Raw genomic sequence first — 20616 nt, 5'->3', positions numbered from 1 at the left:
CGATTCTTTTCCATTTCTGGTGCAAAATCCTCAAACCACAAACCAACTCAGAATTTGGTTAAATAAAATACCAAAAGTCAGAAAAGATGTCTCAAATCCTTTAATCAGGACTCCAAATGGTTCTTAATAAAATACAACTGGCTTATAAAGTTTATCACAGTTTTTACAGTATCCAAAGTGTACGTCTGAAATTAGATTGCAGAGGAATGACAAGGTAAAGGCAAGAAGCCAGTTAAATAGTGTGCTAAGGAAAATATCTCCTGATACTACAACAATATCAGTTTTTACCCCAAAAAAAAAAAAAAAAAAAGCAAGTCAGCGGTCTAGCAAAAAGAAAAATCTCTCACCTCATTCTTTTAAACACTTAAATATACATATTTCTGTAAAAAAAAAACTCAATACATAAGTTTTGTTTACAAGTGCACCTGGAGGAAGAACAAACGAACATTTATATCCATTTGCATCCAATGTCGTCCTTGTTTTAAGGTCTACCTGAATGGCAAATCTTAAAGACCGTCTCCAAGACTGTCAAAATTGAATCCCCTTTGAAATCATCCATCACATCAAAGTCCAGTGGCTGTATCAAAGGGGACGCAAGCTGGATTTTGACCTCTCGGGACCACAGCTTTTACACTCATGCGTCGAGTAAGCTTAAGGGTGAGGCTCGTCTTCTGTCTTTAAAGGGACTTGGGTTGAATTTCCGCTCTGGGTTTGACGTCATCGTTTCTACTGACGGGTGCCAGGGGGAAGGGTGAGGCTGGCCATCAGGTCGTGAACAGATGCAAATATGGTGCACTCGCCTGGGAGGAAAAGAATACAGTCAGTGTTAGCAAAGCTGTTTTACATCTAATTAGAATATTCAGTTGGAAAAGGTTTAGGTACAGTAAATTATTCAGTGCTCGTCAGCTGAGGGAGGCCAGAGTCTCACCCTGTCTGGCAGGATGCAGCTCATTGAACCTCTTGAGGATATTAGAGACCAAGAGTGCTGCGGCTCCAGAGGAGCTGTGCTGTCTGGGGATGTCAGCCTGCTGAGTGAGGCCTGTGGCCATGTCGTACACAATGGGTACGATAATGCTCACTGGTTCCTGGGGTACCGGGATGCGCTGGGTCAGCTGCAGCTGTGGGACAAAACAGACCAAATACAAAGGGTGAGGTGGCTTCAACATATTCATGTTTTTTTTTCTCTTTTCCATCAAATGAAAATGAAGTACATGTTTAAAAAAGGTAAAGCACTGCAGTGACTTACAAAGAAAAGCATTTTAGATTTGAGCACCACGGCAATGGTTCCAGGAGGAGCGATGGGTGGAGCGCTGGGGGGGATGGTGAGGCAGAACTGGACATTCCACTTCAGCTGTGCAGCCTGGTCAGGGAACTGCAGGAGAAGAAAAGGCTTATTCATGCATTACCTTTCAAACGCAAAGACTATTAAGTGGGGGTTAAAGGGGCGGTCCAAATGTGCAACAACACTCCATATAAAAGAAGTTCCTCACCAATTCAAGCTTCATGATGCGCACACAATCTCTAAGGATATTAGTGGGTGCACCCAGCAGCTTAGTGAAGGCATTCAGAGTGTTGTACTTAAAGGGAGGACCAGCAACCTAGAAGGGAGGACAGCAGTAGATGGATTAATGATTAATGCTGGTGTCTGTTACTAGTCATATATCATATAATATTCAAACTATGTTTTAATGGATACAAAATAGCAAGGGATTGTTTACCCATTTTTATGATCAGTTCAGGAAAAATCAATAAATAAAAACATGAAGACTTACACGGGTCTCGAAGAATCTCTCCAGCACCTGAAGTTCTTCCTGGGACCAGGGACCTGTGTTTTCTGGAGTGACTTTGAGCTGCAGCGTCTGGTAGTTATTTGGGTTGAGAGCCACACGGCACTTGAGCACTTCAGTTTTAAACATGATCACCCCCGGCTCGTTAGAGTTCACGATAGTTAACTGGAGGAGAGGAAAGATGACACAGTGATTACTGCACTGGGGAGGGGAAAAAAACCCCAAACAAAAACAAAAAAGCCAATCGGGCAGTTGGTGAATTTGCATATACAGACTTCTTATAGCCAACATGACTGAATTCATATTTCAGTTTAGTCTTTTACGTGTCATCCTATATTTAAGGATGTTTAATCTATTACAATCCTTAGGTATACCAAAACACTTTACAGAAAATGTTAATTTAACATAAAGACTCATGTTAATCTATAAAATGAAAATGATCCAATTACAACTGAGAAAACTCATGTTGGCTAACATGGCCTTGCTGCGTGCTTCCATAACTCAGTGCACAGTGCAGAAAGGATATCATTTAGGAAATGAAAGACAACAGACTGATTTTTGGCTCTGCTCGTCACTCACATTGGCTTCCTGCTGGATGATCCTCTGTAGGTGCCGTCTCATAATAACTGAACCCAAAAAGCGCTCCAGAGGTGAGCAGAGGTAGCTTCCTGCCAGGCCGGGCACATGGCAGGGAGTGGGGGAAGGGAGCAGAAGCACATGCAAGGCATTGTGGGTGAGGATAGTAGGAATGGAGGCAGCCCAGGGGCGCTGAGGTAGCTTGCGGGGTGGAGGCATACTGGTAGGCATGACTTGTGAACCTAAATCAAAGACAGAGACACATGTTACAAAAAAAAATAATAATAAAAATAAAAATAATATATATATTTAAACTCTATTTTTACAAAGTGTTTGTCTTTAAATACAAGGATACAAAGACAATGTGAGGCAGTACTTACTGGTCCCAGCACGTGGAGAATTCGGGTCAGGAATGGGTGAATTCAACGAAGGGTTGCCAGGGGACATGCCGTGGATCCTTGCCCCAGGAGAAGGCCCTGAGACCTGGGGTGAACCTGGCCACTGGTTCCTATTGGTGGGAGACACCATGGCATATGGAGAGCTGGGGTCTAAAACACCTAGGTTAAAGGAGAGTCAGTCATCACCATCACATTAACACTTCTCATACAACAATAAACATAATCAGATGAATGAAAAATAAACCACTGTGTGCCCGTGCTGTGTAGACCATTTGTCATATGTCTGTTAATGTCTGCAGCCTAGAAAAGATATTCAGTCCAGCCCGCTCCAGCCCATGCCCAGCAGAACAAAATTACTACCAGGCCAGTATTTATCCTGCTGCTTACCGTGGGGACTGGCAAAGCTGGTCTGGCCCATGGCTATGCCCAAAGAAGACGGGGACGGGGTTGGCCCGAAAGGAGAAGGTGCCCTTAGAGCTCCACTAGGGGAGCCAGAGGCATGGATGTTCCCTGCACACATCCGCACAACACACACGCACACACATCAAAGGGCTCATCAGACTAAAGATGACAAGTACTCTTTACACACACTCACTCCATGTGCACACAAGCTAAAGCTGGGCGGAAGGGCTATAGACTCTGGCTGGCGGGCTGAGATGGAGGGGAATGGAAGGAGCATGACTAAACGCATGCTTTGTTCCCTTTTGGCTGCGAGGTGTGCATGTTGCAAGAGAAACAACTGATCGCATGGTTTCACAAAATTAAAATGGGCACACATGGTTGTGCAATCGCATTCTTTTTGCATAATTTGCTATTGCAACAAATGCATAAGTCAGCGGGGTGGCTGATGACACAATGTGTGGTGAGAAAACAATGCTGTATGGCAGCTTAACAAGCTTATATGACACAAACACTTTACTGCAACATTCACACAGGCACAATTAAGCAATCAGTGTACGATAGGTCCAAATACCTGGTGATGGGGTGGGCATCATGGATGGTGAGGGAGTAACGTTAGCATAATAATTGGGTGGCGGTGAAGTTAGGGGAGGATATACCCCTCCCGGACCACCTCTCATAGTCTGTGGTTGTGGTTGAGGCTGCAACTGGTTCATAAGACTGTCCATAACATCTACACCCACAGGTGAAGGCGGGTTGTCATCTTCATTGACCGATCGCCTGCGAGCATCCTGATTGCTGTCTACAAACATGTTTAGGAATGTCTAGAAAGAAGAGAGAGAATAAATTAAGAAGTAAGTACCTGTACACTGAATTGGATCCATTTTAATGTCTCAATCTATTTTAAAGTCATTCAACATCTGGGAAACTGGCTTATTTGTGTGCTTGGCAAGAGTCAGACAAAAACAGTGATAATTTAGCGTATCCCTGCAGCAGAGCTGGGCTGGGCATCCTTTTCTCTAGTCTTTACAGTAAGGAAAGCTAATATGGTCCAGGAAGTGGTTTAATATTTAGCACCCAATATTTAGTGTCCTTTCAAGAGGTCACAATGCTTGTAATGACAGCTTCAAGTGTAATGACTTTTTGTGTGGAAGTTCAACTAATAATTTAAGCTTAAAGGACTTCTGCTGCATATTGTCTGTTACATTATTACTGTGCCAGTGTGTCTGGCATACCTTTAATCCTGGAGCAGGATGAAAGCCCTCTACAATCTTAGTGTTGTCAAAGAGACTGTAGGCTCCATCTCGGATAGCAACCACTCCGCGGCTTCGGCAGTAGATGTCGATGCAGTACATGTTTCGGAACGCCAGTCGGATGTGTGTGGGTGACTGGGGCAGGATGGAGAAGCACTGGTAGGCAGTGTTGGTGCGCTGGGTGAGGCCCAACATGGGCACCGTAGGTAGCTTGTTGATTGCATTCAGAGGAGCCTGTGTGTCTGAAAGGACCTGGAGAGAAAGAAAATGTAAAAATTAAAAACATTTTTTCATTTAAACAAAAAGCAAATACATTAATTTCAGGTAATTATTCATCCGCTGCCACTCGCAAAATTCAGTTCCTCACACGTAAAATCAGGACGCAAAGCAAGTATTACACTCACGAGAGTGTCTACTTGGCTTGTGCTGCAGGTTTCACTTTCACCAGCAGCTCTGCTCTCAAACCTGAATTCTCCTCGTCAATGACTCTCACCTGACAGTTTGAGGGGCGTCGCTCAAAGAAGGAAGGGAAGTAATGTGAGTGGTCACTTTCAAAGTAAGTGTTCTCTGATTGGCAGGTTGAGTTTTAACTGCTAAATTCAGTTACACCATGTCAGCAACGTGGGCACTGTTTTATACAGTATAGGATTACAATTTGGAAAAAAAAGTTTGGAGAATCAACGGCTGATTTATTTAAAGGTGTATCAGCCAAAGTACTGAGAACTGGCAGTGGATTAGTTTAATGCTGAAGAAATCTTAAAATAATAAATAAATTAGAGGATCCTAATAGGCACGTTTTGAAGCAGCCCCATCCAGTCACAGTGCATGCAGTTACCTCGCTGAAGACTGGGCAACTTTTTTTGGTAGGTAAATATGCCTTTGTTTTGGCTGTTATTCTAAAATCCTAGATACTGATCCACCCTTACTCTCCGGATCCTCAGTTTCTGTTCTATTTTTTTTAATTAAGTATAATAAAGTGTGAGATATTGTACTACAGCCTAATGGTTCAGGAGTGCGGAGGCTTATCGCACAGATCTTTAACTTGAATACAATTCCATAAGCAAAGCAGTGTCACAGTGGGCAGTGTGGGTTTGGATTTTAATCGGGTACGACTGATAGAAGAAATAAATATGGTTCAGTCTGATGTATTTCTCCTCCACCTGGACTAAACGCACAGCTTTTGAAGGTCTGGGTAAAGCACTGCAACTCAACGGCACCACAGTGCTGCATGTAATACGACACTGCTGCATTCACTAAGCCACACCCAATGTTTGAAGCAATCCAATCACATCCTTTTGATTTTATTTAATTTCAAATCGTCCCTTAATCCAGCTCCAAAAAGTGCATGTGTTCATTCCGTGGTTACATTTTGTAACTGGGTCACAGTGTACCTGTAGCAGCTGCATCACTTGTGGGTTTTTGTTGAACATCTCTTGAAGCTGATGGAGGATGATATTATGGCAGTTGGAGCAGCCAGAGTTAGGCCCCACAGTTCCCAGGGCGAGGTGGAAACGCTGAGTGCTGGAGTTCCACTGGATGGTGACAGAGCTGCCCTTGGTGGTGCCGTAGCACAGCACCAGCTTACGGTAGTTATACAGCCGCACCTCTGAGAAGGTACTCAAATGAGATGGCATCTCTAGAGGGGGGGAATCATAATGTGCAGCTACGTTAAACAGGTGTACATGTGACAATACAAATCTGGGATTTACTTTTCGGAAAAAAACATGCACTCACCTGGCAGTGCACGAGAGAAGGTGAGGACACACTGGTAGAGCTGACTAATGGCATTCCAGTCGTTAAGGAACATCTCAACCACTTTCCGCCCGCCCACTGGCTCCGACAGAGGGTTCTCATAGGTCAGATACACGTGTCGCGTGGAGGCTAATACAGCAAAAAACATGGGGTTGTTTAGAAGCTGGTATATGAAGAAAATACAGATTCCTTGCTCTCAAACACTAAACGCATTTTATTCTTTTTTGCTCCAGTTTAGAGCCTTTTATGGAGTTACAGCTGCTGTCTTTGCCATCTAATTTGGACACAACATCCATAAAAACACTAATACTACAGTTGTTTCAAGACTAAATCAAAGTATATAAATAAGACTTTGTAAATGCTGTGCACCTTGCTCCTTACTATGGGTGCTGTTAAGAGGACAGTTAGCCAGCACCAGTTCAGCCACCCAGGTTCTGTTGTTCCTGCCCTGCAGGCGGAAGGTGCAGTCCAGTAGGGAACGCTCTAAAGCTCTCCTGGTCTCCTCTCCTACACCTTTACAGGGAGGAATCCTGTAAAAGAAAGCCCAATAAACCGTGGAGTCACTGTGGAGTTTTCACTTTTCCTACAGTTTATAACACTTTAATTAAAATAAATTGTGTCAATATGTGTCTCTATTATAATTACTTTATTAGACGTATTGCATGACTGCTGCCATCTCCTTCCACTTGGACGCCCTGATTTGGAATCTCCATGTTGGACATCTAAAAGGCAGAGAAAGGGATCCAGCATCAACCAGAAAACACTAAACTGGGCTTGTCTAATCACCACATGTGGGAATGATTCAAAGTATCCAAGCACTCTGAAGTACCTCTGCTCTAAGGCCAATAAAAGGCATGTTGATATCACACATTGCAACTAGGTGAGCCAGCTCTTTGTTGAAGGCACACATTTCTCCAGACCGTTTAGGCTTTTTTGGCTCTGGCTCCCCTTGGTCTCCAACAATCTACAGAATAACAGAAACAAAAAAAATAAATAAATAGCCCACACTGAAAGGACATAATTGCAGTTTTAAGTGTCCAACTGACCACAAATGTTTTTCCCTAGCAATGCCATGCCACACATAAGAAAATGAGTGTGTGAGTGGGTGATGAAAGCAGTCTGTGCAGCTACCTTTCTCTTAGTCCCAGGCTGAGCCCCTCTCCCTGTTGTCGAGTCCTGCACAAGGTGCTCTAGATTGGGTTTGAAATGCTGCAGAAGCTGCGCGCACATCGGTCCATCATCTCCTTCCAGCTGAGACACTGACAGGAAAGAGTACTTGTACTGCAACGCTGTGGGAGTGCTAGGCACTTCAAGCATCTCCACTATCTAAAAACAAAACAAAAAAAATAGATGTGAGGAAAAGATTCAGAGTTGGAAGGAGGATATAAAAATCTAAGTAACAGAGTTGTTCGAGCTCAACGTTTGTCGGTAATGTACTGGCTGAAAAACTCACTATGTAGTACTGCGGTAGCCGCGTGAGCTTGATGAAGAGCCTGTGTTTTGACAGGCTGCCGATGGGGTGAGAAGCTGAGTTGGAGAGGTGAAGGACATCGGTGCACACAGTGGGAAGGTGTTTCACAGACTGCCGGCAGCGCTGCTCTCCCAACCAGAACCTGGCCAGAAAGAAAGAAAGTGTCAGTCTTCATGAGAGCTGAGTTGCAGAAACTGATACTCACTGACCAATCACTGTTCACTCGTGCAAGACTCACAACACAGACAATTCATCTCAACACCCATCATCCCACCAGCTGAGCCAAGTGTTGCTACTGACTGCAATTAGTCAACTCTGACAAGCTACAGTCAGCCGTCAGACTCCATCTCCTACTACTGACTCCTTTGTGCATTTGCATCTTTAATGTGTGCTAACAACACTTTGTTCTGTTAGCTGTAAAGATATACTGCTCTGACTTGTATCTCTGTTTGATGTGGACTTACTTCAGTTGCTGAAGCCATGAGATGATGCGCTTCATATCATCGTTGATGGTCTTTTCAATGTCATCCAATATGGACTGATCTATAGAGAGAGAGAGAAAGCACACCTAGGGTTTTATCTTCAACAAAGGGTTGAAGGTGTAGGCTCATTCTAATAATGTGATCCACATTACCATTAAATAAATACATGTTCCTATTGTAATACAACACAAACACAAGCTTACCTAACCCATACAGCATTGGCTGGAACATGCCCGAGTGCAGGTCTACGAAAATGTGTAGACACTCTGAGCGGCCGCAGGGCTCAAGTATTGGAATAACAAGTGTAGGTAAAGCAGTCTCGATGAATGCTGAAATAAACAAACAAACATTTAAGTGTACGTCTTTTCACTGCGAATGACTCAAAGGACTGGTTGCAGATACTAGTTGACAGAAGGAGAATGAAGTATGTGTGAACGACAACATCTCTAAGTTTTTTTTAACTCATGACCACAAACACTCATCAGTCTTATCTGCAGCCTGCTGATTAAGTCTGGCTGCAGTTGATAGAAGGAAACAGAAGTTTGAAAGGCTTTGCTAAATAAACACGTTTGAAGGGATTAAAAATAAATAAATAAATAAAAAATGAGGAGTGGATGCATACAGTTGTCGCTGGGATTGCTGGTCTTTAGAATTGCCTTCAGTTCCTGCAGCTTCTGATGTGACCGGGCATGCACACTGTCAATCAAAAGCTTCTCCACTGACAGGTGATCAATCTAAAATGTAAAAAAAAAAAAAAAAAAAAGTAGAGAGGGGGAAAAGTTATACTAAACTGGAAGGTAATTGTACTGTAAAACAGTGAAAATACTGATATTTGTGTGAATTTCACCTTCATTGCTCTGTCCATTAATTTGGAGTCACAGACAGGGAGAGGGGGCTCATGAGAAATTTGTAATGGCTTCGATCCATCTGATTCATCGATCCTGATAGTGACCTTATGTACTGATGCTGTACCCGTTTTCCTACCCAAAACCTGCTGACTGGAGAAACAGTAAAAAAAAAAAAGTCAGCTTGAGCCTCTCTCTGTGTGACTGTTCATGTGTTCACGCATGTGAGGGCCGCTTATAAGCTCTTACTTCCAAACAGAGAGTGTGAGGTATTTCGCTGGCACGTATCTCTCCTCCTGCACCAGGTCTCCCCAGCGCTCTCTGATCAGCATCAGAGTCTGAGAGTGGAGCACTTCTAGCTGTAGCGACAAACAGAAGGAGTCTGGCAACAATGAGGTTAAAGAAAACACACCGTGGGAAAATACCGGGCCAGGTGGGTAGAGGTAGAGTGATGTACCCATCTTCCCATTAAAATTCAAAACACACAGTCCAGTAGTAAAAGAGGTATCTGTGCCTCATACAGACTGCTCTTTGACATGCTGGGGGGAAAAGGCGGAGCAGAGATGTACTGATTAGCATTGTGATAAGCACAGTTGTGCTCAGCTCGCATGCTTGATTAAGGACTCTGATTAAAGTGAATACTGCTCACTAACAGTTTTTTTTACCTCTCTCTGCATTTAAGCTACACTTAACCAAAGACTTACAACTGTCTGACACATGGGAACAAATCGGCACTATTACAAGATATCATCTACACATATGCTCGCTCAAGTGATTTTCAGGTTGACAACATAATACTTGTATTTTGCAGAAAACTGAACAAAGAAAAGGACTATTTTCTTCACTGTGACTTTAACAAGCCCACATCTCTCAGGGAGGTTAAAATACTGAAGCACCTGACCTGGATGGGTGACCTCGCTATAGTCAGAACAGTGCTGCTCTTTCCTTGTCATTAACAAAAGGCTGTTTTAGTGAAGGGGGGACTACACAGGATTCACTCCTGCAGCTGTGTTTCTCATTGGAATTCTACACTCATCTGCTTGACCGGTCAATACTCTATATGCTCCGACACACACTCCCGCCCTACTGCAGCAGTTGAGAGCAGACTGGGATAAAAGCCAAGTGGATGCAGGCAGGACATACACACGCAAACACATTTTCTGTATGTGTAAATGTGCATGTGTGTGGTTAAATACAAAGGAAAAAAAGGATACGCAAGCAGTTGTACATGTCTTGAAGAGGCTTTTCATCAGCACAAAGACGTGCCTGGACCAACTCGTGGATGAAGTTCACCTGCAAACTGTGGACCAAGGCTCGGCCATCTGTTACAATAGAGCGGGAAGGGGGATGTGACAGAAAGACAAACCAGTTGAGTCCATTAGCACTCGAGTACATTATCAATCAGTTTGTGTTGGAGTGAGTGAGTGCCCCCCTGTCCCTTTACCTCCAGTTTCTTTGTCCTCCACCAGAATATCTAACTTCAGCAGCCTCCAGGGAATATCAGGGTCATCCCCCATCACGGTCAAGGTGGCCTCGAACTCTCCTTCCACACGAAACTTTACGCGCCCATTAGCTACATAAACACACACACAAGATCTTTTCAGCACAGATGAAAATAATCTGATTAAGACATGAGAATGGTGCCAGTTAAAACACCACACAAACTGCTTACCGACTGTGAGATTTGCTAGCTGAGGTGGCAAGTCTGTGGTGACAAGGCGGTGTCGTAGAATCTGATTAAGCTGGTTCAGAGTGGTCTGCTTCTCTGCCTTGGTGATGGGGTCTGGAGGAATGATCTTATCCTAAGCAAATAGACACAGAAACAGTTGAGCTCACATACCAAAAAGCTTCAAGAGAACAAGTTTTAGCTACATCCATCATTTCATGCAGGGAAAGAAGTCCAAGACTTACTCTTATGCAGGTGGGCAGACGCGGGTACGACCCAGTGGTGAGCACATCGATGGCAAAGGGGATGGCAAAGCTGGGCAAACGAGCATGCACCAGGGCCTCTCTGGCCAGTGATGCCAGTCTATCAGCTGTGTCTACAAACAAGATGGTCTGCTGGTCCAGGAAGCTGGAGATCATCTGTTACCATGGAGAGTTCAGCATAACTTAATGTAGTGCTCTGATGACCAGAATGAATGTTAATAATAATTGTACTAATCCACACACACAACATACCGCACACTTCTCCACTTTTCCTGCATTGCTCGCCCACTTCACCAGCGCCAGGAGACGGACGAACAGCTGCCTAGTCCGGCTGGCGAACTGAACGATTTCGATTTTCCTAAGGTGGGAACAGCAGTCTTTTGTTATGGGTTTTAAAATATGACACAGTAACTAAATGTGTGAGTGGATAAAGGAGAATGAATGAATGAAATGTGAGAAAACAAACATACCTCTCCATGTCTGTTTTTCTGGGCAGCCTGGAAGAGCAACAAAAGATCTTTAAGCATCATTTATTAAGCTCTTGAACTCAAGACCTATGTCCTGTCAAATGATCAAATTATGTATCCTTGCTCTTTACAATGAAAACATTATTCATAATAGTATTTCGGTCAAAGGGTACTAATATATTAACTCTATGGGAGCAATCAGATATTCATCTCCAAACATAATCACCGATCCTGGCTCTATATTCCTATAGTCATGTATTGTTTACATGTACGCCCTTAACATATCAGCAGTTACCTGTGCTGCTGTGCTAATCGTCTTTACTGTTAAAGCTTTTTGCTCCTTTGAATATAAATATAAAACTGTTGGTCCCAGTTTGATGAGCCTGTTAGGCTTTCTTTTAGCATCTGGAAGACGAACATCCTCACAGTTTACTCAAGTTAGAAGGTTAGCCCGCCAGGTCAACATCACTTAGCTCTGAGGCCTGCAGCAGTAAATGCTACTCACAGTTCCGCCAGTGTGGTGATTTCCTGGTAGGTCCTTTGGAGAAGAAACTCAATAAGCATGCTGAGTCGGACCCCCGGTGTACCCGGGGCACCGAGCGCTGGTGCCTGTGGACCCGAAACAATCATACCTCCGACGTGAACGAGCGGCCCGTCTGAGCCGATCTGCACCGGAGCCATTTTACAATGACGAGACAGACTCGTTAGCTACGCCGAAGCCAGAGCTGCTACACCAAACTGCTGTAGCAGCTAACTGCTTCAGAAAAGAAGCTTTTCTGTCCCTCAAAATGTCCTTGCCCAGATGAGGTTCTCCGCACGGACTCGTTTTTCTTGTCCAGAAGAAAACTCAACAAATAGACTAAATTTGGTAACTCATTATAGAGAACAGTTAGTGCCGCTCGGCCGCCATCTTTTCTGTCGGGTCTGATCGCCTAGAAGGCGGTCGGACAGAAAACCCCGACAAGACCTTAGAGGAACGACAAACAGGGACACCGCACAGTCTATGCGTTTGTTTCCAGAGCAAAAGCACGAGTTTGACATCTGCTACAATACTGTGAAAACTGTGCACAATGTTTCGTGTTAACAGGCTCAGCTTGAAGGCAATTCTTTGTCTCAAATTATTATAATTAATAATAATAATAATAAAATATTAATGACAACGAAACGCATTCTGAACAAGTCTCCCTTTTCTGTTTAAGACAAATTCTACTAAAACAACGCTGTTTAATACTACTCATTTAACCTATTAAACTCGTAATATCTGATTGATAAATAGAGTCTTCCTAATATCTATTACATGAACTTAATCTGTCAATAGCTTATTTATAGCGGTAATGCCAAAATTATTCTGCTCAATTCTCCTTGTTTACACCCCTCAGAAATACAAATATATTTACATAACCTAAATAATCTCATATTTATAAATGTATTTATATATTCTATGAACATTTCACAGTCTTTAAATGTTTTAGGTAATGTGCAATATTCTCCTGTTTAACTCTAAATGTTTACATATCCAGATGTTTATATAATCACCATTTTTCCTGTACATTTCATAGTCTGCAGATGTGCTAATGTGCAATGTCCTCATTTACAATCTTATTGTTTACATCCTTTAAACGCAAAAGCACTTTTATACATATGTACGCATATGCAGTATAGGTGTATCTGTTATCTCCATGTTGTTGTTGTTCCTACATCATCATATAAAATGTTGGTCCAGGATCAACGTTACAACTGACCAATCGTGTTGTTGTGATGTCATAGCTTTGAAATGTGGTGGGAAAATTAAAAAAAGAAAAAAGAAAGAAGCTTTGTTTACATAAAACTATCTTCTGAAACAAAATGTACAAAATTTAAAGCGTTATATTTATCAATGTATGCAATTTAACAAATATATTATCAATTTGCTGTTAGCCAAATTTAGGTTAATCCTGTAGCTTTTCTAGTTTTTAATAGCATTAGCTTACTTCTTGGCTAATGCTAACCGAATGGCCAGACAAACAACAATGCTGTGATGAAGTAGGAACAACATCAGGGGATGTCTGATCATATAATTGTATATGGATAATATACATGTATATGTTATACTTATAAACATTTTATAAATGTCAGTATATTTATCTGTTCTTCTATTTTGTGCACCATCTAATTGAGTATAACTGTTATTTATACTCTCTCACATGCATACAGCCCCTATATAAATTAATGGTCACCAAAATTTGTATCCACAATGACGTTTTCTTTAACTCATCACTAAATACAGAATAAAGAATCTGAAGAAGTTGGATCGCATATTTAATATACTCTGTTCTACTTTGCAATTTAGTCTGTTTGTTTATAACAAACAGGTAGCACTGTATGAGCACTCTGCATCGAAGTTTGAGGTGCATATGCATGTAGCTATTGAACCTTATATGCCTTATATGGGGTGGCTGTAGCTCAGGTCAGCAGAGCAGGTCAGCCACTAATCAGAAGGTCGGTGGTTCGATCCCAGGCTGCATCCTGGCTGCATGCCAAATATCCTTGGGCAAGATACTAACCCCGTGTTTGCCTACTGGTGGTGGTCAGAGGGCGCGGTGGCGCCTGTGTCCGGCAGCCTCGCCTCTGTCAGTGCGCCCCAGGGCAGCTGTGGCTACAATGTAGCTTGCTATCGCCAGTGTGTGAATGTGTGTGTGAATGGGTGGATGACTGAATGTAGTGTAAAGCGCTTTGGGGTCCTATGGACTAGAAAAGCGCTATACAAATGCAGGCCATTTACCTTATCCCTTGCATTAAGCCACACACAGACAATTTACATATAAAGCACACAAATGTTATCAGGTGAGTCTTCAAGACGCCTTGTCTGTGAAAGCCAGCTTAAACAGCAGTGAAGCAGTCACGTTGGAGGTGGGGTCATTTAAGCTGTTTCGTGCTTTGATTTCTGTGTTTTCTCTCAACATCTTCTTTTTTTTTTTTTTTTGGCCTGTCCCGTTTGGCTCTTTTGCCATCAGAATTATTGTCTAAAGGCAAAGAAAGATGCCCAACGGATTTACTTTACCAAACTGACCATCCCAGCCTTGCCGTAATGGTCCATTTGATTCACCTTTTATTGTTTATTTTATTTTCACTTACTGAATACGGGACAGACTTGACTGGGGGAAAGAAGGGGAGAAAGAAAGAGGGAAAGAGAAACAGCTGAGAAGAGGGACGGGGGAGAAGGGCAAAAGACAAAAACCAACAGAACGGGCAGAGAAAAAAAAATGCATATATCAATCACCTGGATCACCTGCTGAGAAAGAAAAAAGAAAGCAAGCAGAAGAGAACAAGAGTAATAGAATAAACAACATCACAATGATATATGGGAATATGACAGTAAATACTAAATGTTAAACATTATTGTGCAGCACATAAGATCAACAGAACACAGTGTGCTTTGAGGTAGGAGCCAAAAAGGGTGTAGTTTGTGGGTGTGATCACCCGTGTGTACACCTGTGAGCATGGACGCGCTTGTTTTTTGTTTTTTTTTAAAAGGTTCCTTCATGTAATAATCTGCTAGAGGGTGTGGGGGGGCCACAGCCCCGTCCTCCAGGGCATGAAGCAGGTATGGAGGAGATCAAAACTCCAGACATCCAGAGGCCCCCAGAACACAAGAGACCAAGGAAGACCAACAGAGGGGCAGCCGCGCCACTGTCCCGGAAAGAGCTGAGGAGAGTCCCAGATGAGGGCTCACTCAGCAGCCGCGGAGCAGAAGCCAGGGGGAGTTGCAGTGACGCGCCCGTGAGCTCCGCCGGCAGCCAGCTGCGCCTGAGTGACCGAGCCCCAGGCCGAGAGGCTGGGGGCACCCCACCTCCGAAGTGGCCCGAGCGAGCCCCAGGCTCCAGGCCCCGATAAGCGGCCGCCAAGGAGTGAGCCGGTGTGTACCTGGACGCCCATCCCCGGACACAAAGAACCACCAACGCACCGATGTCTGAGGGGGTCCGCCACTGGCAGGGGAAGTGGTGGTAGGGGGAGATAGGCCTCCAAACCTTGGAGGGCCTGAGATGCCCCCAGAGAGGTGGCGCCTGACACCCAACCTGACATATAGACACAGACATACAGGCACACACAGATACAAACATCCATTCCCACCCTCATGCTCTCATATGCACTTACTCCACACTCAACCAACGTGGAGACAGACATAAAGAGACGCTGTACACACGATCACACTCCCCAAGCGTACTCTACAAACCGGGTCTAGGTGCCCCTGGAGGGGGGAACTGCACCCAGACCCAGGTGGTGTTTCCCTTTTCCCTGCGGTGGGGGGAGGCAGACCGCCCCGACTCCGCAGCAGCAGGAAGGCTCCACACTCCAGACCGCAGTCGGACGGCCAACTCCTCCTCCTAGTCCTAGCCCCCCTGCTCCAGCAGGTCGCAGAGAACGGGGGTGAGAGAAGACTCCGAACCTCCCTCCACCCACTCATTGTAATGTTGATGCATGTGTGTTCTAAGGTGCATTTAAAACCCAGGAGGGCTTGGAGCTACCTGCCAGAGAGCAGCATCTTCCTGTAGTTGTCAACACATCTTTCATCACTTGGCCTGTACAGCATGATAAAAAATGACCCCCTTTTTTTTCAGTTAGTGCTTACAGCTACACAGTCAAGCTGCCATGGCAACTGGGCCCTGCTGAACTGCTTTTACCCCTCACTGCTGCTTACAGCTATATTGATAATTTTATAAGCTGTCTCTGTAATTTACTGTTACCTCTCCCCACCTACTTGCATCTACATCTCTCTTACCAGGACCTCTTTTGCATGCAGCACCAGTGTGGTCAGAATGCTGCATTAGTGCACACTGACAAAACAGAAAGAAGTGTGCTGTTGATCAAACTGGAAACAAACCTGTGAGATTTGTTTGCTGTTTTAGTTAAGGTTAAGATGTTAACAAGGTTGACCCTCACCATGGAAAAATACCATGCGGTGCTTGTTTGGAGTATATCTTGCTATCCCATTATTGGCACTCGAATGCAACAGTAAAACTGTGACGAATGTGGTGCTTATATTGATAAATTAATTTGTTTATTCAAATTACTATCCTGCATATTCGAGGCTAACATTTAAAATTATAAGTTCAAGGAAGAAACCTTTCTACTGCCTGCAAATGTTGCTATTATGATTTTACATTGTAATATAGCTATAATATAACTTTTACTTATGTGAGGGATCTGAATTTTTCTTCTAAATTTGTAATTTTCCATCTCTCATGCTATTTAACGTGACATCATGTGTACTGGGGTGGAGGTAATCAGAGAATTCATCGGCTGGTCTGCTGCCTTGACCTTTGAAAGACTGGCCAGATAATTAAACAGCCATATTGTTATTAGACCAAGGGTTTAAAGATGACATTTCAACAAATGTAATCCCTGTTTTGCTCACAATGCGGGCTGTTAACTTATACACAATCAAGCTTCATTCTTCAGTGGAGCTTTCACAAGAAATCTTGTCTTGTGCTAATGTGTTGTTCACGTACACATTTACGATGCAGGGCACTGTAAAGGTGTATGAAAAAACCTGTTCAGTGTTTTCCAACTCAATTTTCAGTCCTGTATTAATTTCTGATAGATTTTTTGTTTAAATTTCCTTCAGACTCCTTTTCACTGGTTCTTGGTCCCTACCATTGCCATAACATTTAAAAGATCCTGGAACCAGGCCTGAATATACTTTAATATATGAAGTATGCATTTGCAAAAATGTTTCTTGATTTGAATTCTCTTCAGTCACAGTGTACTGTGTATAAGTCTTGAGCCACTCCACATATTGTCCTTCCAAAGAGCCTTGTCATTTTTAAAGTGGTCTTAAGCAATAGTTCCCCAGGCATTCTGAAAGCCTTTCAATGTTTGTAGTTCTAAAACTTGCCATATCTAAGCTTGCTATGCAGTGCGTCCTTCAAAAAATCTGGGGGAAATGGACAAGTGGAGTACAAAAGAAGAAGTGGCAGGCCTAAAAATATCTAAGAAAAAGATCCAGCAAAGATCTGACACAGGGCGTGAGAGATGCATCTGACCTTTCAGTTGATCTGTCTACTGTTTATTGGAGCCTCATGAGAAATGATCTCAGTTTATGTGTGGCTATCAAGAAGCCATTCTTCATGAATGGAAACAGGAAGAAAAATTACAATTTTTGCTTGAACTCATCACCAGTATGTACAGAAGAGGTCAGGAGAGACTGAGTGTCTACAGCCAACTGTAAAACAGGGTGGAGGCTCTGTCATGGTTTGGAGACTGCATTTTAGCCAGTGTGCTTAAAGAGCTTGTTGCAATTGATGGGATAATGAAGAAAAGTACTATTAGATTTTGATCCGCCATGCAATATCTAATTGGCTTAATTTTATTAGCATGACAGTGATCCCAAACACACTCCCAATGCAGTAAAAGCATACCTACATAGACAAAGGAACAACAGAACACTATCAGACCTCAACAGTATTGAAGCAGTGTGGGATCATCTTGACAGAGAACAGAAGAAAAGGCAGTTAGCATCTAAAAAAAGAGCTTTGAATGTCCTTCAAGATGCCTGAAGAACTATTCCCGAAGTAGTTTTTGGGACTAGGTCTCCAGAAAAGACAGAAATGACATGAAAGCTTGCCTTAGACAGTTCAGACTGTGTCGAAGAATAAAAGTGATCACACCAAATATCGACTTTCAAGCTTGTTAGAACTGAACAAACTGAAAAATCTAAAGAAATGAGGGGTGGTTCAAGACTTTTGCACAGTACTGTACCTTCTTTGGTAAGTGCTCAAGTTTGAATTTGCTCGCATTCTGTTATTCATTGTCATTACTTTTTAATTGATGACCACCCCAAGCGATAGGAGGCGATATAGTCAAGTGCATCGTACCGCTCGGCTTTTTTCCGCCTGGTTTTGTTCAAACTATGGATCGGATATCAATGCCGGAGCTGGAGTGAGTTATCAGAATCGAGAAGGGGTTTTATTCGCTTTCCATTCAGCGGGTGTTGTGTTAGCTGAGCTGTGCTCGGTTGTGGTGCAAACTAGCTTACAGACATCGCTGACTGTTGGAGTTCACACAGTCGTCTAGTCTGTTTTAGTGAGCTGCATTTGTGTCCGACTGCGCTTCCGCCATGTTGAACTGAATCAAGTTGTGACTGACTGCTGGGACCGAAGTGACAAGCCCCAGAAATCGGACTAGATAGAGTTAGGGGGGCTGTTACCGCGCCGGTGACGCAGGAAAAACACCCAGAAGCAGAGGAAAAAAACGTAGGAATTAGATCATTCTAGTAACAGGTTTGTGTCCTGTGAAACTGTCACTGATATAGGCCACGTTTATGTAATACACGACGACACCATCGTTCAAGGCTGGACGTAGCCCGTGAATAGAGGGGAAGTCATATCAAATTCCTGGTGAGTTGTTAGCCAACTAGCTCGCTGTGCTGGCTGGTGATTGTTAGCTGGCTACTGCTAGTACTAGCGTCAGCTGTTGGTGTATGCAAGGTAACATTATAGCATTTTGGGTTGTTGGTGTTATTCACTTGCTGATAGAGTTTTCTCTGTTAGCTACTGCTTACTGAATCTTTGACAATGTCAATGCGATTAAATTGCAATTCATAGTCCTGACAGTACGTGCAGGCTGCCTAGCTCATCCCGCTAGATTCACTGAAGTCAAGCTAGCGCTAGCTACCTGCGATTGGTCCTGTTTAAAGACTGAGAAGGAACATTTCCTTTAAACGTCTAATGTTTACATGTTGGCGAATTTAAATTTCATCCACCCAGAGTTGTTAATTGTTTTATTACACCGGCTTTATCAAAACTACATTGCAGCTAACCTGTTCTATAACCCGGGCCTCTGATATGTTATTTTCAGTTTGTTTTAGCTAAGTTAGAACTTAGCGTTAGGCGATACGGGTCAGAACAGTGAGTTAAATTTCAGGAAATAGACGCCTCCACTGTCACTGACATTTTATGCGTTATCCCAGAAAGCTAAAATGGCCACGAAGTGGCATTGAGTTGAATAGGAAAATTATAATTTTATGGGTTGAACACTAATTACTTGTCGAGTCATCTCAGCAAGCCGCTTGTCAAAACAGAAAGGTTAGCTACGGTGAATACATTTACTTAAACAGAAGCTAACGGCTGGCTAACATTAACTGTTTAGATTACTTCTTATTAGCTCGACTAATGTACTTTGCAAATGGCGTTATGGTAACACAGATGGTCGACAGTAGTGAGGAGAAACGCGATATTCTCTCAGTATTGGTTTTAGCTATTTAACCAAATTCTCTACGTATTTAGGCTCATCGGCTATGCAGCAGAGGTTTGCAGGACAACTATAACGTCAGGCCTGAGCGAATGATGAGGCCTGTGTTTCTCAGCGCAGTGGGCTTTGGACGACCAGGCCTTCACTGCTGTGCTGTCTGGGCGGATCGCCTTGCAGGCTAACCATCGTTAGTTGCCGCAGCTAGCTAGCAGCCAGGGTTATTAACTAACTAGACCACCAGCTGTTAGTAGTAGTTGACGGCGCTAGTTTGCGACGACAGTTACGTAATGTCACCGTTTACTTCATCTGCATCTGGCTGTGTGTCATTTTGAAGATATTCCATCTTAGAGCATATGACATTACATGACCGATTTACCCGTTAATAATGTCGCTAAATAACACTATTATTTCAAAGCCGGGCGCTCCAAAAGGCCCCAGTTGCACCTAGCATAGAGAGCTAGCGTTAGTTATGGCTGTTGTTAAATTTGTATATCACTTTGTTGACTGTGGTTAAAAAACAAACAAAACATGATAGTATGTTTTTTTTTTCTTCGTGCGTCATGAAAGTAACCCACCGTCCCTGTTTTGGCTGATAGTTAGTTAATAATGGCTGGCTTTACAGATAGCACACTTGGCTAAATGCTGTGACATTTAGTTCTCTGCAAGCTAAAGATACTCCTAACGTTTTGCCTTTATTAATAACTGTTATGGACTGCATGTTATGCTACCTGCTGCACCATCAAAATGTTGGTGGTGCAGCAGGTAGCATGTAAAGTGGAATTTGCGCTAGTTTCACCTCTGTTAAACCAATAAATATTAAATCAGCTATTTTTCCACACCCATGTTAACTTTCTTTCAGATAGTTGGTATGATACAAGGGAGCAGAACAGCTGCAGTTTATGTGTATCTCGTTTTGCTTGTTTGTTTTTTGTATAATGTACAACCAGCACTCTGTTTCAATTATGTTCTTAGTTCTAGTCTTATATTGAGCTGCTAAATGATGTTTCTAAGTTGAGCTGCGGTTTGAG

The 20616-nt window shown here is 43.1% G+C and overlaps 2 protein-coding genes across 10 annotated transcripts in view; one reads left to right on the top strand and one right to left on the bottom strand.

Moving 5' to 3' along the window:
* Positions 1-84: 84 nt before the first annotated feature.
* On the bottom strand, positions 85-12719 carry med14 (mediator complex subunit 14). 3 transcript variants are annotated; one of them, XM_026145147.2, is made up of 29 exons: positions 11865-12719; positions 11363-11389; positions 11145-11250; positions 10875-11048; positions 10636-10765; positions 10408-10536; positions 10178-10285; positions 9213-9345; positions 8966-9116; positions 8741-8852; positions 8322-8447; positions 8101-8179; positions 7619-7778; positions 7297-7491; positions 6995-7129; positions 6811-6887; positions 6535-6695; positions 6148-6294; positions 5805-6049; positions 4396-4665; positions 3735-3984; positions 3149-3271; positions 2744-2920; positions 2367-2605; positions 1773-1952; positions 1491-1598; positions 1247-1372; positions 929-1118; positions 85-800 (listed from the first exon to the last, which is right to left on the bottom strand). In XM_026145147.2, the coding sequence occupies exons 1-29, from the start codon at positions 12038-12040 to the stop codon at positions 727-729; spliced, it is 4308 nt and encodes a 1435-aa protein (XP_026000932.2). In that variant the 5' UTR covers positions 12041-12719; the 3' UTR covers positions 85-726. The 3 variants fall into 3 exon arrangements, with proteins under 3 accessions (XP_026000932.2, XP_026000933.2, XP_026000934.2); XM_026145148.2 differs by having other exon boundaries at positions 6547-6695; XM_026145149.2 differs by lacking the exon at positions 3149-3271.
* Positions 12720-18305: 5586 nt separating this feature from the next.
* usp9 (ubiquitin specific peptidase 9) overlaps positions 18306-20616 on the top strand; it is a 37489-nt gene continuing 35178 nt past the window's right edge. For all 7 annotated transcript variants that reach the window (XM_026145960.2, XM_026145958.2, XM_026145957.2 and 4 more), the window contains exon 1: positions 18306-18735. The gene's annotated coding sequence lies outside the window, so the exon portion shown is untranslated. The remainder of the gene's footprint in view (positions 18736-20616) is intronic.

The sequence above is a fragment of the Astatotilapia calliptera genome, chromosome 16 (genome assembly GCF_964374335.1).
Source record: "Astatotilapia calliptera chromosome 16, fAstCal68.1, whole genome shotgun sequence".
Classification (NCBI taxonomy): domain Eukaryota; kingdom Metazoa; phylum Chordata; class Actinopteri; order Cichliformes; family Cichlidae; genus Astatotilapia; species Astatotilapia calliptera.
Note: the sequence above shows the minus strand (reverse complement) of the source record. Positions and strands in the feature narration are given on the sequence as shown.

Coding starts and splice junctions, on each gene's coding strand:
- med14 (XM_026145147.2), bottom strand. CDS start 12,040: ATGGCTCCGGTGCAGATCGGCTCAGACGGGCCGCTCGTTCACGTCGGA. Junction 3,272..3,734: donor GATGCCCACCCCATCACCAG/GTATTTGGACCT, acceptor GGATGTGTGCAG/GGAACATCCATGCCTCTGGC. Junction 1,373..1,490: donor GCATCATGAAGCTTGAATTG/GTGAGGAACTTC, acceptor CTTCTCCTGCAG/TTCCCTGACCAGGCTGCACA.